At 40.0% G+C, this 17,019-nt stretch overlaps 1 protein-coding gene, 1 long non-coding RNA gene and 2 pseudogenes across 2 annotated transcripts; all 4 read right to left on the bottom strand.

The window, feature by feature from the left end:
- Positions 1 to 2,690: 2,690 nt before the first annotated feature.
- Positions 2,691 to 4,196, bottom strand: LOC100372049 (cholinesterase pseudogene; annotated as a pseudogene).
- Positions 4,197 to 6,660: 2,464 nt separating this feature from the next.
- LOC100371898 (cholinesterase-like) lies at positions 6,661 to 10,767 on the bottom strand. The gene is made up of 3 exons (XM_002741710.4): positions 10,272 to 10,767; positions 8,560 to 8,768; positions 6,661 to 7,331 (listed from the first exon to the last, which is right to left on the bottom strand). The coding sequence occupies exons 1-3, from the start codon at positions 10,736 to 10,738 to the stop codon at positions 7,129 to 7,131; spliced, it is 879 nt and encodes a 292-aa protein (XP_002741756.4). The 5' UTR covers positions 10,739 to 10,767; the 3' UTR covers positions 6,661 to 7,128.
- Positions 10,768 to 10,794: 27 nt separating this feature from the next.
- Positions 10,795 to 11,689, bottom strand: LOC144343443 (acetylcholinesterase pseudogene; annotated as a pseudogene).
- Positions 11,690 to 15,698: 4,009 nt separating this feature from the next.
- LOC146748616 (uncharacterized) lies at positions 15,699 to 16,690 on the bottom strand. Its single transcript, XR_014931395.1, has 2 exons — positions 16,361 to 16,690; positions 15,699 to 15,872 (listed from the first exon to the last, which is right to left on the bottom strand). It is a non-coding gene; the product is annotated as an uncharacterized LOC146748616 (long non-coding RNA).
- Positions 16,691 to 17,019: the final 329 nt, after the last annotated feature.

Below are 17,019 nucleotides of genomic sequence, written 5' to 3'. Positions count from 1 at the left end.
TGCATTACTAGTACTAGAATAAACAAGCAGCCTATCGGCTGGGATAGCTCCGCTGTTAGCAATGCACATTTCAATTAAAGAACTGAAGACATCATTAGAAAATGAACAATATGTATAGTATCAAAGCAATCGGACTTACAGTTTTTAACAAGAAGTCGAAAATATCACTTTTTACCAAAAATGATAAAAATATTCACCAAAATTAGAGAATTAAAGATATCATTACAAAAAGAATAAATCTGAGAGAGGTCCACATGTAGTACCTATATATGTAATATCAAAGCAATTGCATTTGCGGTTTTTAACAAGAAGTCGAAAATATCACTTTTTACCAAAAATGACAAAAATATTCACCAAAATTAGAGAATTGAAGATATCATCACAAAATGAACAAATCTGAGAGAGGTCCACATGTAGTACCTATATATGTAATATCAAAGCAATCGGACTATTGGTTTTTTACAAGAAGTCGAAAATATCACTTTTTACTAAAAATGACAAAAATATTCACCAAAATTAAAGAATCGAAGATATCATCACGAAATGAACAAATCTGAGAAAGGTCTACATGTAGTACCTTTATATGTAATATCAAAGCAATCGGACTTGCGGTTTTTAACAAGAAGTCGAAAATATCACTTTTTACCAAAAATGATTAAAATATTCACCAAAATTAGAGAATTAAAGATATCATTACAAAATGAACAAATCTGAGAGAGGTCCACATGTAGTACCTATATATGTAATATCAAAGCAATTGCACTTGTGGTTTTTAACAAGAAGTCGAAAATATCACTTTTTACCAAAAATGACAAAAAAATTTCACCAAAATTAGAGAATTGAAGATATCAACATGAAATGAACAAACCTAAGAGAGGTCTACCCAAGGTACATATACACCAAGTATCAAAGCATTCAGGCTTGTAGTTTTCAAGAAGAAGTCGAAAAAGTAAAACATTGACACGGACGACGGACGACGACGGACGACGACGGACAATCACTCATATGATAAGCTCCGCTCGATAAAGTCGACAGCCGAGCTAAAAAGGGGCTTACACACTCCTACGCAATATTGATTAAATATGCAATATGGACGAAAAACCTTTTAAATAAGGTTAGTGGTTTCTCCATATTGTAAATCGAATCGTATTACAGTTTATTATCATAAGCTAGCTAAAAATGTTGCATTTGTATTCGTTACATCAACAAGGATATTAAAAGAAAATGTTCTCGTCCGTATATGTCACAAATGAAAATAAAATAAAATAGACACTTTTAAGGCACGATATTGCCAAGATAACACTTTAACCGAATCAAATGTGCATTCTTAGTTCACTATCGCAGACAGAATCGACGGATGACTGCGATCAGTTTAGGAGACATTTATAGCTATGTATGTAGCCTATTAATAACAAATCATTGCTTGGTTGGATTGCAAATGGACATGATTTGCAGGAATACATCATAGTAATAATTTATTACATTCCTCGTGGGCGGCTCTTTGAGGACGAGATTAGTTTACTTCGCGTGGTGCTGTTTCCTTGGGATGTTTCGAAAATTTTGAAACCGGCACGTCGTCATACTTTATGGATTCCTCGCGCCTTCGAATTGTGATGACATAGACTGCAACCTCGTGCGGATATATATTGAGAATTAGCACAGGAACAGACGCACATACGCCGACTAGATGTAACACCATCGCATCTCCGAGTACAATTTCTGATTTTCCATCACACAATCATCATCGGTATCCATGGTTACATAAGGTTAACGTTTTACACACTCCCGATACAAATACTCTAGTATCTGACAAGTCTGAATGAGATGACAGGAAATCTAAAAATATCATTTTAAGGAATTTGTGATATCCTGTTTCCAAGCCTCGCGCTTTCAAGCAAGCCTAAGAAGAAGTTGACAGTGTCAGCAAAGGTCATACTGTCAGAATATTCGTAAAAAGGCAATCTATACAGATATCTAATAAGAACAATTTGATAACACACGTTAAGTTGCGAATCAACATGTCACGTTTTTTTGTGTGGAAAATATTAATTAATTAATTAATTAATTCTTCAATCAATTAATATGTCACATGAAATTTGGCTGCTTTCACGCGATCACATTTTGTCAGAAAGGTTTCTCCTATAAGGTGAATCTGATCCCATGGACCGGCCTCCATTCTTTTTTAAAGGCTACACTTTCTTCTAAAACAGTCCGTTCCCTATACAAAACGGGACCGAATTCCGTCTAGTACGCATGCCGTGTCCACAATGCAACAAACCCCTAGCAACGTCACTGGTACTCACCTCTGGCAACGTGCATCCAGAATTCACAGTTAGGAGTTTTGGGATGATGGTCGGTATTTGGTATTGTTGGTGCGTTCTCATCAAAAATTATATATTTCCTTGTCATTGTCTCATACCTTGGCCACGATTCGGTAACATTGGTGTTTTCAAACAGCTGGTTTGGGTTACTGTCAAGAAAGTAGGTCACGTGAAAGATGCGTTTTTCTTTATATTTAAAGGGCGGTGGTCGTCGTGCTGCGTCTTGTTCGATATAGGACTCATAGCGACGTACACAACGCGTGTAAAATACATTGTTTATTTACATGAAATTCGAACACGCGCTGCGCGACGACCAGCGCGCTTTAACATATTCGGTGTGAAGTAATCATGTAATTTGAAAAATAACACTCACCCATATTTGGCGAAATTGGCCCAGTGCTTCATCATTTGTTTGCTTAGATATACATCTTCCTCAAGGAAGCCTTCATTTGTCACGTCCAGTGGGTGTCCAAACACGTAAGTGATCTCCTGACCATGCACGGCCCCCATCCACTCCGGCCACGGACTTGCATTCGCACGTTTGTGTAAAGAGTAGTAGTAGGCTGGATTACCAGCCATTGCGTATGTGTGTACGAATTGAACGGAGGGACAGCTCAGTTTGTAGTCACCACATATTGCGTCCACCGCATCACGAAGTTTGATGGGGTTGTACGGATCCGTCCAGTCTGTATAATGGAAATAAACCGATTCCGTCACAGCGGAACTCAGGTTAGCGCCTTTAATGCAAGGGTGTGCGTATTTACGATACAGCGCATGAGTCAGCGGATTTTGGCTTTCTAGGCTATAGAAATTATTCAGATACAAGTTGATCATCCATTCCCTTTCACAGTTTCCGACCATTATTTCAGTCGATTTGAAATCGTGTTCTTCCATCATGGTGTCGAAATCGCGATCTAGAAACTCGCCGTCGATGACGATATTATGGTTTTTACCGGCGAAGACATTGGATGTGACATCCTCGGCTGGTTTATTTCTCAAACATTCGATGGTGTCAGGATATGCGAGATTTCGCTCGTCGTACATGCACCCTAGACTTTCAATGAGTTTTTTTGTATTTACCGTGTTTGTTTCATCGTCTATCGGCCTTAACGCGGGCGAATTTGGAGTACCGCTCTCTAAAATCGCGCGTCGAAAAAGAACGCGACTTATTGGGGAAAATAAGTGATATCCGACAGACGCTCCACCAGCACTGCTACCAAAAATAGTCACCAATTCCGGATCACCGCCAAAATTGGCAATATTTTCCTTGACCCATCGGAGAGCCATAGCCTGATCCATTAATCCGACATTCCCAGGGACTTCGGAGTTTCCTAGAGATAGAAATCCAAGCGGTCCCAACCGGTAATTGACTGTAATTACGATGACATTTTGGGTGACTGCGAGTACTTGTCCGTTGTATTCTTTTACCCCAGAGGACCCCCAATTGAAACTGCCACCGTGGAACCACACCATAATTGCGGCATCGGATCTCCGTGGGTAAGGAGACCATATATTCAAAAACAAACAATCTTCATTCAATGATTCAGTGGCAAACTGCCACATCAAACCAGGGTGATCCAAAGACAGTTTGGGCTGCCAACAGTTGTTTCCAAATTCCGTTGCATCAAGAGGTCCATCCCATCTAGTTATCCATGGTTTCGGTGGTTTGTATCTTAATTCGCCAACTGGTGGTTGCGCGTATGGAATACCCAAAAATGTGTCCACTTCTTTGTTCAGAACGTTTTTTCTTTTACCCTGGATATCGCCAAATCGTGTCGATTGTATAATCGGCCATTCATCGGCGACAGAGTATCGAAGAAGTAGTTGCAATAATGCTACTAGGATTAAAGACGTTGTACTTGTCTTGATTGCCATTGTTCGTCACTACTTGCGGTCTTTTAACATACCAGGAGCTCACTGAACTGTGTGTTACTGTGAGGTTCGATCTATCACGGCGACGAATCGACCTCGGCCAATCGAGAAACTTTTGATGAAACAAATTGGTTTTTCTGTATACCAATAAGGTTGATACTGATTGAAACTGGCGCCTTGGAGTCCAAATTATTCTGTGTTTGTCCTGGACAGCGGTATGGAACCTAACGTACCTTTAATTAGTACGCAATACGCCGATCAATGAAACTGCTCGCCGAGAGTCTGTTGTCACACGTACAGAGGCGTGGCCAATAACTAATTCGCCGTGCAACGATTATAGATTCTGTAGACGAACAGTGTATCTCGACTGACTTCAGGCAGCGACTCGCGCCAACGGGTGACCCGTATGTCATAATGTTACCATGACTACACAAAGCCATTTTAGTGGGCTGAACTAGAATAATATAAAAAGTGGGCTCGGTTACTCCCTCTGCCTTGTGTAACTTTTTATTATCTGTCAGAATTGCCTTTGCATCGAGTCATTTGGGGTGGCACTGAACACAAATGAGGTATTGGTGGGGTGCGTTTTTCGTGAAAGCAGGGTGTCATTATATTCAAACAGTGAAAAAGATGAAGGATTGAAGAGCTAGCCTGCACCTGGAGAAAGGCAATTTCTTTCAAATTTGTTTCCAATTAGAAACGCCTCGGCTAACCCTTTCGGTAGTGTATTATGTTGTATTCTGTGGAGACGACTGTACCTGCTCGGACACACCAAACTTTAAGGCTGAATTATGTCATAGTGTGCTGCGCACGAGACCGAACTCGGAGATTTTCTTGTGAACTCAAAATATTGTTCAAGGCAAATTGGCCAATGTTCAGGAACGTTTATAAATACACACCCCATCGAGTGTATACATATAGCAGGGAATGTTAGCGCGTGTGTGTACCTGTTTTTCGGGCATGGGAGAATAGGGTAGAGCGGCGAAGAAACTAATTGAGAACCTATACGATGACAGATTGGCGGCCATGTTGTTTTTATACGGTCCTCACACCGCATCATATCCACACTGCAAGATCCATTCAATGTCGGGCCCTACCAATTATCGCCTATAAGGTATACATGGAACAACAGTATGTCATCGAAGTGTTTGCTTGCATGACAAATCAGACTTTCAAATCAGATAATTAATGTGCAAAGTTTAATCAAATTTCTCACTCTCTTTAATCATACTCTAAATTCCATTGTTTCATTGCTTCAAAGAAAATGTTATGGTAATTATTGTGTGTAGTGTTCTAATTATTAAAAAGAATTATTCCGATTACTGTAACCCGTCGTGTTTATAATACATTCAAATATCGTGACGTCATTTGTTCTGTAGTATCTGTATACACTGTAGTTTACCAGCATAATAGATCAAAACTAACGTGAATGTGCGGTGTTTTCATCAAATAATAAGATTCCCTTTCCTTTTGAGGTTGCGTGCTTACAGGAGGTAATAATAAATACAGTAACAACTTATTCATAAGGGACGGGGCCTCAACAAGTGTCGGGTTGGGAATATCGAACACATTGTTGCATGATCAGCATTTAAACGCCGTGGCCATTTCAATTTCTTATTTGTTCGCTCAAAGTCTGAACTTATAAGTGAGAACGGGCGAGAGAGATGGAGAGGGAAGCATGCTTGCAAGGTAATATAATTTAATGCTACATTGTAAAACTGGGTGATATTAGCCATGCACTAGGATAGGTCAAAGGTTAATATGCGATGCGTTACATCATAAAATACTGTTTAATTTGTAAAAGGCACGGATTTCTCTTTAATGGTTCGAAGAAGGCAGAATTCTCATAAATTCCCGCTGTTGCTACTGTTGCCCAGTTTCCCCTTGGTTTTAAGTGTTTTACTATCGTCTTCGTGGCACTGCAAATAGCTGTTGTGTTACGTCGGATCAACCGTGCCTGCGTTGAAGAGTTGTCGAACATACGTATATACAAACCACACCTTTAAATTTACACGTGTGTATTATAGAGCAAAACAATTCTAGTCGAAATCAGTTGTTAGTTATTAGTTTGTGTGGGATTTGATGTTTTCCCATATGCATATTTGTGACACATTTAACGAACATATCCGAACATTCCGAGAACGTCGGTGTATAGTATTAGGGAGGGGAGGGGTATATCAAATAATTTTACATGCAGCAGCATGGCCATGGATATCACAGGCTCACGTCCATCACTGTCATATGTTTACTTCATAATCGAAGGGAATAATGATGAGGACGATGTGCGATATGATGTTTTACCTCCATCAGCGTTAGTAACGTGACTTTCTGTAAAAATGTTTTAGATACGGACATGAAATTCAAACGAGAGGTGTTATATTAGTGTTATGTCCACTTATTGTACACCAAAACGATAAAATGTTATAGCTTATGTCTCTGCCAAGATCAAATTGCATGTGTGTAAAACTTCATTTAAAAATGTTTTATTCTGAAGGCATATAATAACATTCTCGTGCACTGTAAAGGGTATGACAAAGAAATTAAATTAACACGCCACCGAACATGCTTTAACATTACGTTGATAACACCGAACTCATGGTGGCGTAATGCTTGTTTTGCAAAACAACAAAGCAAATACGAGTAAGGCCTGGTGTTGCTCATTCTATGTATCCGTTGAATAATGTGATTGCCGCTGTTTTAGAAACTTACTATTCTCCCTCCAATAAGATTTTAAAGTTGTGATTGACGCTGTTCTAGAAACAGCTGACACCCCTGTTCCAACATTATTACAATGGATGTACTTCGTGTTCGATCTACCCCAGCACCGTAAATATTAAAGGTGGCATATTCACACAAATGAAATGGATCTATTGGAATTTCATTTTACTTAAAATAGTTTGGGGTGAACAACTTTGCTTCTTTAAAAAAAAAGTCATTAATCCAAAAATACTAACAAATAATGTAACAGCAAGGCACCTACAGCAAAGCTTGCAACAACACGTCGATTGGTAAGATAGCGGGCGCTCATAGACGCAGATGAACTCGAAACTTGACATCGTACTGGCGCTGCTCTCGTTGCAATGGTTGGGCTGGTTTTGCTTTCAACTTCACGTTCATCCGTAGGAACTGCAGTCGTTGCTACAAATACAAATGAATAATATGTAAAACGCAAAAGTTTGAATATGTTTGATGATCGTATGAGGGCGCCTGTAGCAAGTAAAACTAAGCACTGAGCTTGTCGTATCGACGTTAGTTTGAACATTGAAGGTAGCGGGACCTTCTAGTTTCCATGGTTTGATATAGATAATTAACAGTTTTGCTAGCTGCTTGAACACATTTAATTTCAGTGAAAACTCTTAATGGTTACTTTTCTGATATTATAATAATCGTTGACGACTTATTGGACTCACTAAAGTATCACCAACAATTACAAGATAATGGGAGATCACAAACAGAGCCATCTAGCGTCGACACTGAAATAGCAGTAGTCCAAAAAAAAGCTGTTTATGGTACAATTTTTGTATCTTGACACTGAGAATCGATCCTAGGCTTACAATCTTGTTTAATGGTAAAACAAATTCAGTATTATTGTGCCAACGCGCAACTTATTCATGTAAATATATGGCGGTGCTATATATATGCTGGCTGCAAATATATTCTGTGCACATATATTATTCACTCAGGGATTCAACAAGTTTTAGAATGTGAAATGAGTTATGAAGCGGCTAACCAACTTTAGATTTCTGAAACTTTGCTGACTTATTCCTTGTGACTGCCTGTTTAAATAAAAAAAAAAAAAAAAAAAAAACTCGGGATACCCTAGATCCTGGTCCGTCTCTTGTCGATACGCTAGTGTGACTCTGGCGAGTGTCCCGCAGTATAATATAAGAAATACCGCTGAGGGCAGCATAAAAAACAGGAACGGTTACTGTAACTCGTACACAAAAAAGCAATTTTGATGTCCCAAAATGAACCATAATCATTTGTTTTATAGTACTTTTAAAATCTTCAAATTTTTGCTAGTTAGCCACGCCCAAGAACAACATTAATAAATATACCGTAAACATGAAAACATTTGCTGAATAGACCACTTTGCCGGAAATCGAAGATACGGCGTTTCGCATGCGCGCATAACGTCTTAGGGTGTGACGTAAACTTTCACACATAATATTGTGCTTCTGGGTGTACCAATCGACGTCACAAAAATAAAATTCTTTTCTATCTACTATCAGGAAACTGACATGTTTGTATTTTCCGCCATGACAAAGCAGGAGTATTTTATACATATGTTATACATTGTTATTGTTATTGTTTTATACATATGTTATACATTGTTGACAATTGTGAATAAAAAAAAAATAACTACCTTGTGTTTTGTTTACAGTCATCAGTGGTATGTAATGCTGTGGCCCCATTTCCAGCTGAGGGACTAAATTATTCCAAAATTCGCAGTATGGTGTTCGCGGATAATCTTCTATATTCGGTGCGCCCTCTAGTGCCCCATTTATGACAAAATATCTCCGTTCGTCTTTAGTATAACGAGGCCAAATGTTCGAGGTCAGTGGATTCGGATTTCTAGTATTAATAAAAAATAGCAGAATTAAAGCAATCACTGTAATCGAGGCCAGCAGTGCGTGTGCTGCATACTGTTAACAAAATAAACTGTTATTTCTAATATAACTTTTAAAGGGATATTGATCACTGCAATTGGCAGGAAGGCAAGCCATGAGAGGTCACAACATATTACATAAGGGATGACGACACCTCAAGGCTGCGCTTAAGGTTCAATGACACAAAATAACATACAATTTCGTCACACAGCCCTTTTAAATTTACCTGACTTGACCTAGATGTTATATTTGAGTAAAACAAATAACCACAAGCCGTGAAATAAAGTACAGTGACGTGAAATAAGAGGGGAGGCAAGGGGGGGGGGGGTAGCTGGTACGGTTTTACGGGAAATAAAAAGGGCTTTTTACAATTTACAAGGAAAAAAAAGACGTTTTTACAGTTTACAGTGTTAAAAAAAGGAACATTGAATGGTCCGAAGAGCTCTCCGGCTCAAATTCTCCGCCATTGCTGCGCCGTGTGTAGAGATGCACGCGCATATTACCCTCGTAATGCTCTTCATTCGGTTAGAGGGCCTTTTACGTCTTGACATTCAATTTTGTAGTGAATTGTGTCATCTAGTCGTATTACAGTTTCTATAATGTAATTTCCCTGGATTATTCTTTACGATTTTTTATTTGGATGTAAATTCTTGTACGTACCGAGAAAAAATACACATTTTTACTGTGTACGAACAAAATATTTGATCGATTACGTTGTACGTCAAGCCTGTGATTACAGAATTACGGAATTTATTTTTTCAATTTACGTTGTACGAACAAAAAAATATTGCAATTACGTTGAACGAAAATAACCCTTGCCCCCCCCCTCAAATAAGATATATGTATATTGGATATGGTATTATCTATTGTGACGTTGTCTGCGCAGATGGGGAGGTCCCGAGTGACATGCGTACATCACTAATGTGTACAACAGATATCGTTTCTGTAAGATTAGAATACACATTGAACGATAAAACATATAACTCGACGGTACCGTAGAACGGTAAGGAAACCGACAAGAACAAGGGCAAATCGGTGCCGAGTACTAGAGACGGTCGTATCCTGTACCATTAACATTTAGATTCCAATTTTCCAATAAAACGCCATGTGCCGCTAAAGCATTGGCGACGTTTTAATCGTAAAGAAAAGCTTTTTATTTTGTTCTTTCTATGCTCTATGTTATTTAGTATACAGATGGATGGTTTTATCACACGTCCTGATGAGTGCTCACATGAGGTATTGCTACGTGTGTTGTTTGTTTAAATGATTAATGAAATTACCAGGAAGAGAGCTTTCAGAAACTGTTTCGGGACCACGAAGTCATACATGGCAGTCGTATAAATATATTTATGTTTGCGTGTCAAAAATAATTGAGTATCTCTGAACTGCAACCTGCAAAAATCAGGCCATAAATCCAAGTTTGTTCAAATATTGTGACAGCAAAAGGCTCTGACGTTTTTTTACTCACCCATACTTGGCAAAGTTGGCCCAATAGTGCATCATTTGTAGACTAAGATCGACGTCTTCATCGCTATAAGGTCCAAATTCAGTGTTTAGAGGGTGGCCAAATATGTACTGTATTTCGTCCCCGTGCACCACACCCATCCATCCAGGCCACGGACTTCCCGATGATCGCCGTCTAAGGTCGTAGTAGTACGTATCAAGCCCAGCCTTAGAATATGCGTTGACGATGTCGATGGTGGGACACTTTAAAATATAATCCCCGTACACATCGTTAACGGCATCCCGCAGCTTAGCCGGGTTTGTTTTGTCTTTCCAGTCGGTGTACTGAAAAATGGCCATTTCGGCAAGTCCCTTTGTCTGCGATGATGTTGCCCATGTAATGTACCGAACACCCATCTCAAATTCGTCGTATGTGAGAAGGCTTTCTGTGTCGATAGAATATCCCGGCACTAGTCTGACCATGTCTATCATTCCTTCGTTTTGACATTGTCCCGCTAAAATCTCGGTGTTTTTGAAATCACCTGTTTCTAGTTGTACTTCCGGGCTATTGGTGAGTAATGTCCCATCAATTACAACGAATATATTCAGTGAAGCAAACTGGTCATGAGAAATGTTATAGGCGGGTATTTCCCGGAGACACTCCATTAGTTTCGACGAGTTGTCGATGTCTCTTAATCCGGAGCAACCCACGCCTCGGACTAAACTATCGGCAGACACCTGGGCTAAAATGCTTTCTGAATCCCGCGGCTTTAACGGTGGTGTGGTAGGAGACCCACTCTCGACAATCGCACGACGAAATAGATTCCTTGTCATGTTGGACAGAAGATGGTACCCGACAGATGCCCCGCCAGCACTACTGCCAAAAATGGTCACCAGTTCTGGATCCCCGCCGAAATCTGCAATGTTTTCTTGGATCCATTGGAGAGCCATCGCCTGATCCATCAGTCCGAAATTTCCACGAATCTCTGAATCTTTCAAAGCTAGAAATCCAAGGGGACCTAGGCGATAATTTATCGTCACGACAACAACACCTTGGCTGGCCGATAACATTTTCCCGTCATATTGTTTGACACTGGCACTGCCCCAATTGAAACTACCGCCGTGTATCCACACCATCACTGCAGTATTGTTGGTGAAGGGAGAAGGCGCCCAAATATTCAAAAACAAACAATCTTCACTCAAATTTTCCCCAACACTCCACCACGAAGTACCAGGATGGTCTAGATTGGAATCAACTTTCTGCCAACAGCTACTACCAAATTTTCTTGCGCCACGCGCTTCATCCCAGTCCCGTTGCCATGGTTTGGGGGGCGCGAACCTCAAGCCACCTACTGGCGGTTCCGCGTAAGGTACACCGAGATATACATCAACATTCTTCTCCAGAACCGTGTATCTCTTTCCTTTCAGTTCACCAAACCGCATCCTCATCGAGATTTTTCTGCTTCCATGGCAACCAATTATGACCGTCAATGCTAAAAGAAGAAATTTACCGAGCGCCAAGTGCGCGCTGTTTGTACACAACATCATACTTCCGGGATACGTCGTGAACTTCGTGAACTACAGTGATTTTTTGGACCAGAATGCCCGCTTATGTCACACACAGTAGCAGTTGATAAACACTAGGCATATATTATCCTTCACCACCAAGAATGTGTCCAATTTGACCTTTGACCTTTGAGCATTTGCTTTTACAGATGTTATTTTCAAGCCTATACTTCAAATACCGTCTTTATAGTGTGATGACGATAACAGCATCGTTGTCACTGCGTTCAAGTCTTTCTTTAGCCGACATTTTAACGACTTGTTTGGTTGTACTTGTTGAACTTGAAGTATACTATTACATAGGGCCGTAATAGTGTTTGATTTTAACTGTGAATCATAGAGAAACAAGAACTAGAACAAACAAGCAACCAACGCGACATACAAATGTCAGTGAGTGTGAAGGACTATAATAATATGAATATAGCACGAGTGCGAAGACAGCGTACGGTTCGATTCACGTTCGATTCACGTACGATTGATACTCCCATTGATTCACACAAATGTTCATATATAGCAATTTAAACCAATGTAACAATGTTTTTGTCTGCAAAATAGGGATCAACTTAGTATTTCCTAAAAAAAATCAAGGTTATAGATACATGTACTTTCATAGTGCACATAGCAGTTCCGTGCCTCTGCAACGCTGTCTTCACACTCGTGAATATAACTGACTCACGTGGTAGTACATCTGGTTGATGGGGTGCGTGATCTCATGTACGTGTGACGTAATAATGGGGTGCGTGATGATGGTACATGTACATGGGCGTTGTACCGCACTCTACTTTGCAATCATCAAGTAACCTCATTCATTTAAAAAAAAAACGGTGTTCACTTATTTATAGTAAACCTATTTATAGTAAAACTCATCACCACGATCATGCAGAAGCCAGTCCAGTGCGCCATGTAGTTACCGAGTTTGCCAGCTGTGGTGCATGCCATTCATTATAAGGTCTCATATTACATTTCCATAGAGCCAATTAGTAAAACCATCTTTGTTTTTCTACTGTTAAACAGTAGACAGTAGCATTTTGTTATAACATTATAGTACACATTCGTCAAATTTGTCTTTATCCGCTGTAATGTGTTGTATCGGGAACAATACGTGTATATGTGTTCAACCAATGAGGTGTTGTAACGAGGAAATACTGAGTAGTTTTAGGAATGAATTTTGAGGAAGCAATGCATTGTGGGTTGGTTCGTCGCCCCCACACACTGTTAACCAATCCGCCGATTTATGAAAAAGTGAATAAATTCATTATTATTTCACAATGAAACAACATTTCTCGGTGTCCATAAACATAATTACGTTGTCAAAACACAAATCGTACCTTAAATGCACTAGATGGCGCTGTTTGCAAAACATACCATCATCGGTTCTTGTAACGCTGGCTGGTAAGAAACATATGCTGTGGAGACTGATCCATTTTCCCATTGGGCACTGAGTAATTAGAACGTCGTCGTATTCAGATAATATTTCATTTATAATTACAAACACACACGTGGTAATCATTAAAAACTATTCAAATTGTATCATAATGTGTAAAAGATCGAGAGCATCATAGCATGGAGCTCTCTTTTTACTTCCATGATCATAGCAACTACAATCACACATGGCGTGTCTTCCCTGTGTGTTTCTGATGGGCATACCATCGCATCAAAGACGATGCGTTCCCGGGTAAACTATTAAATCGCGGACGATGTATGTCCCATGTGGATAGACATACCATTGCATTACAGACGATGCATGTCCCCAGTATACAGTCATAGTACAGCATCACAAATACAGCATGTTGTCTGTGTACGTGCCCCGACTACGAACACACTAGTGTATGAAGAAGAACATGCTTCCTGTATACAGGTACAGCACTGCATCATAGACGGTGTGCGTCTCCTGTAAACGGGCATACATTGCATCACAGACGGTGTGCGTCTCCTGTAAACGGGCATACCATTGCATCACAGACGGTGTACGTCTCCTGTAAACGGGCATACCATTGCATCACAGACGGTGTACGTCTCCTGTAAACGGGCATACCCTTGTATCACAGACGGTGTGCCTCTCCTGTAAACGGCCATACCCTTGTATCACAGACAGTGTGCGTCTCCTGTAAACGGACATACCATTGCATCACAGACGGTGTGCGTCTCCTGTAAACGGACATACCATTGCATCACAGACGGTGTGCGTCTCCTGTAAACGGGCATACCATTGCATCACAGACGGTGTACGTCTCCTGTAAACAGGCATACCATTGCATCATAGACGATGTACGTCTCCTGTAAACAGGCATACCATTGCATCACAGACGGTGAGCGTCTCCTGTAAACGGGCATACCATTGCATCACAGACAATGTACGTCTCCTGTAAACGGGTATACCATTGCATCACAGACGATGTACGTCTCCTGTAAACGGGCATACCATTGCATCACAGACGGTGTACGTCTCCTGTAAACGGGCATACCATTACATCACAGACGATGTACGTCTCCTGTAAACGGGCATACCATTACATCACAGACGATGTACGTCTCCTGTAAACGGGCATACCATTGCATCACAGACGGTGTACGTCTCCTGTAAACGGGCATACCATTGCATCACAGACGATGTACGTCTCCTGTAAACAGGCATACCATTGCATCACAAACAGTGCGCGTCTCATGTAAACGGGCATACCATTGCATCACAGACGGTGTATGTCTCCTGTAAACGGGCATACCATTGCATCACAGACGGTGTACGTCTCCTGTAAACGGGCATACCATTGCATCACAGACGGTGTACATCTCCTGTAAACAGGCATACCATTGCACCACAGACAGTGTGCATCTCCTGTAAACGGACATACCATTGCATCACAGACGGTGTGAGTCTCCTGTAAACGGGCATACCATTGCATCACAGACGGTGTACGTCTCCTGTAAACGGGCATACCATTGCATCACAGACGGTGTACGTCTCCTGTAAACAGGCATACCATTGCATCACAGACGGTGTACGTCTCCTGTAAACGGGCATACCAATGCATCACAGACGATGTACGTCGTTGCATTACCAAGAATTACGACGGTCTGTACCCAGAAGCTTTCCTCTGTGTGTGTCGCGAATACGGGCATACCATAACCAATGGGGTTTCTGAATCAATCAATCTGGCAATACGTTTCGACTAAAAAAATATTCCGCATACTTTCGGACTACATACCGCTATACAGTTTCGTGTATTGGAAGATTCAGCCTGCAGTTGATTTGCCCAGTGCCACATCACTGAACCGATTAATATATTACTTGAAGCGGGGGAGTCGTCACCTGCGCATGCGTCAGATGGCTATAGCGTGGCATTTTTTTTTTTTTTACAAACAAACGTTTACCCATGAGCCTTTACGATTTTAGCGTGTATTGTTATCGTCGCTTGGGACTCAATTTCCGCGCGTGCGTAGGTGTCGACTTCAATTCAATGCTGCTACAAAACATTCAAGTCGGTTGCAGCTGATGGACCAACTAAATCTCCATTAGCTCAGATATTACATGCTCTACCTCTGTATGTGGTACACGAGCTGGTCTATACAAAACACAATCTGATTAAAATCTGATGTAGTGTACGGGCTTTAATTATTTTGGCTATAAACTTGTTTTAATTTTATTTTTTTTACTTTTGTTATTAATGCCCTTTTATTTTATTATTTTACTTTGATTTTGATTTTTTTAATTCCGCCCTACCTACATCTGATCCGACGCCTATGTAAGTCCCGTTCAAATCTCGCGTAAGTAACAGCCAATCACAGTCCCCCTTTCATACAGGCTGTCGGTTGCTTACTTTTCAGTGTATACGGGCAATTCTTCTGTACATTTATATTTTGCCCACTTGAATAAACCATTAATAGAAAATTGCTAGTATATTTTTATTTGCAAAAGAAATTCCACAGCATTTTACAATTTTTGTCATTTCATTGAATATTTTTTTCACTTCCAACAAATGTGTACACTTCCAGATACATCTTCGCCAGCCAAGGTTCGTTCATTCAGTCATCGCTTCAATTTTACATCACTGAGCATAATTATCTAGAATGGAAGCAAAAAAAAAGTAAATCGTAATGATTAGAACACTGTAAACAGCTATAGTAAACAATGCAAACTGATTTTAAATTGTATAGCGGTCACCGGCCCACGGCATCGACGCAGAAAATTGGAGCAAAACAATATTTCCTGATCAATTGCGATGTGTTCCAAATAAAAAATATATTATTCCAGTCCAAATCAGCTCATTTACTTTAATAAAGTGTTATTGTATAATGTACAAAATGTTGATACAATTTGATGAATATTTACGGCTTCAATATCGTAGACGATTTTGGCCCGATCGTCAACAAAACATCACCCGTCTCCAGGGCAGGCGACTGGAAAAAGACACTGGTGTTCGGTCGAACCGGTGGAAACAAAATCGTCACTCCCAGAATAACTATGCAAAATAACGATCTAAAATCGAACCATTCGAGCCACAATATTAACATAAAAATGACTTTCGTTGCATTTGACAATGATAAACTTACCGAAAAGCCGTGTTTTTCTCGGTCGGTATAATCCGCCATTTTATTTGAGTGTGTTTGCCATCAGACTCTGCCCGGTGACGCCATCATGTGCGCTATAGAAGGAGGTCTGTGATTCGTTGACTAAAATCGTCGATAGTGGGTCTCGTTGAAATCTCGTTACATAGGCATCGGTTCAGATGTAGGTAGGGCGGAATTAAAAAAAATCACAAAATCAAAATCAAAGTAAAATAATAAAATAAAAGGGCATTAATAACAAAAGTAATAAAAAATAAAATTAAAATAAGTTTATAGCCAAAATAATTAAAGCCCGTACACTACATCAGATTTTAATCAGATTGTACAAAACACTGTACGTTTATATAATATGTAAGACACACAACATAATTGACCTAATACAATTATTACGTGGTGTACTCGTGCCGTTATATGATGTAGACGTGTCATTGTGTGATGTACTGGCTGACATACGTGGGTACAGTGACCTTTATGACGATAACAACATGTGTCTACGTTCAAGTTTTTGGTCGGCATTTTAACTACTTGTTTGATAGTACAAATGTACTTGTTGAACTTGGACTTGAAAAGTCATAGTATTTGTGAATCACAGAGAAACAAACAACAAAAATACCAAGAAATAAACAACCAACCAACGTGGCACA

This window comes from Saccoglossus kowalevskii, chromosome 2 (genome assembly GCF_978046115.1).
Source record: "Saccoglossus kowalevskii chromosome 2, keSacKowa6.1, whole genome shotgun sequence".
In the NCBI taxonomy this organism is placed as follows: Eukaryota; Metazoa; Hemichordata; class Enteropneusta; family Harrimaniidae; genus Saccoglossus; species Saccoglossus kowalevskii.
This window is presented reverse-complemented; position numbering and strand designations above follow the sequence as displayed.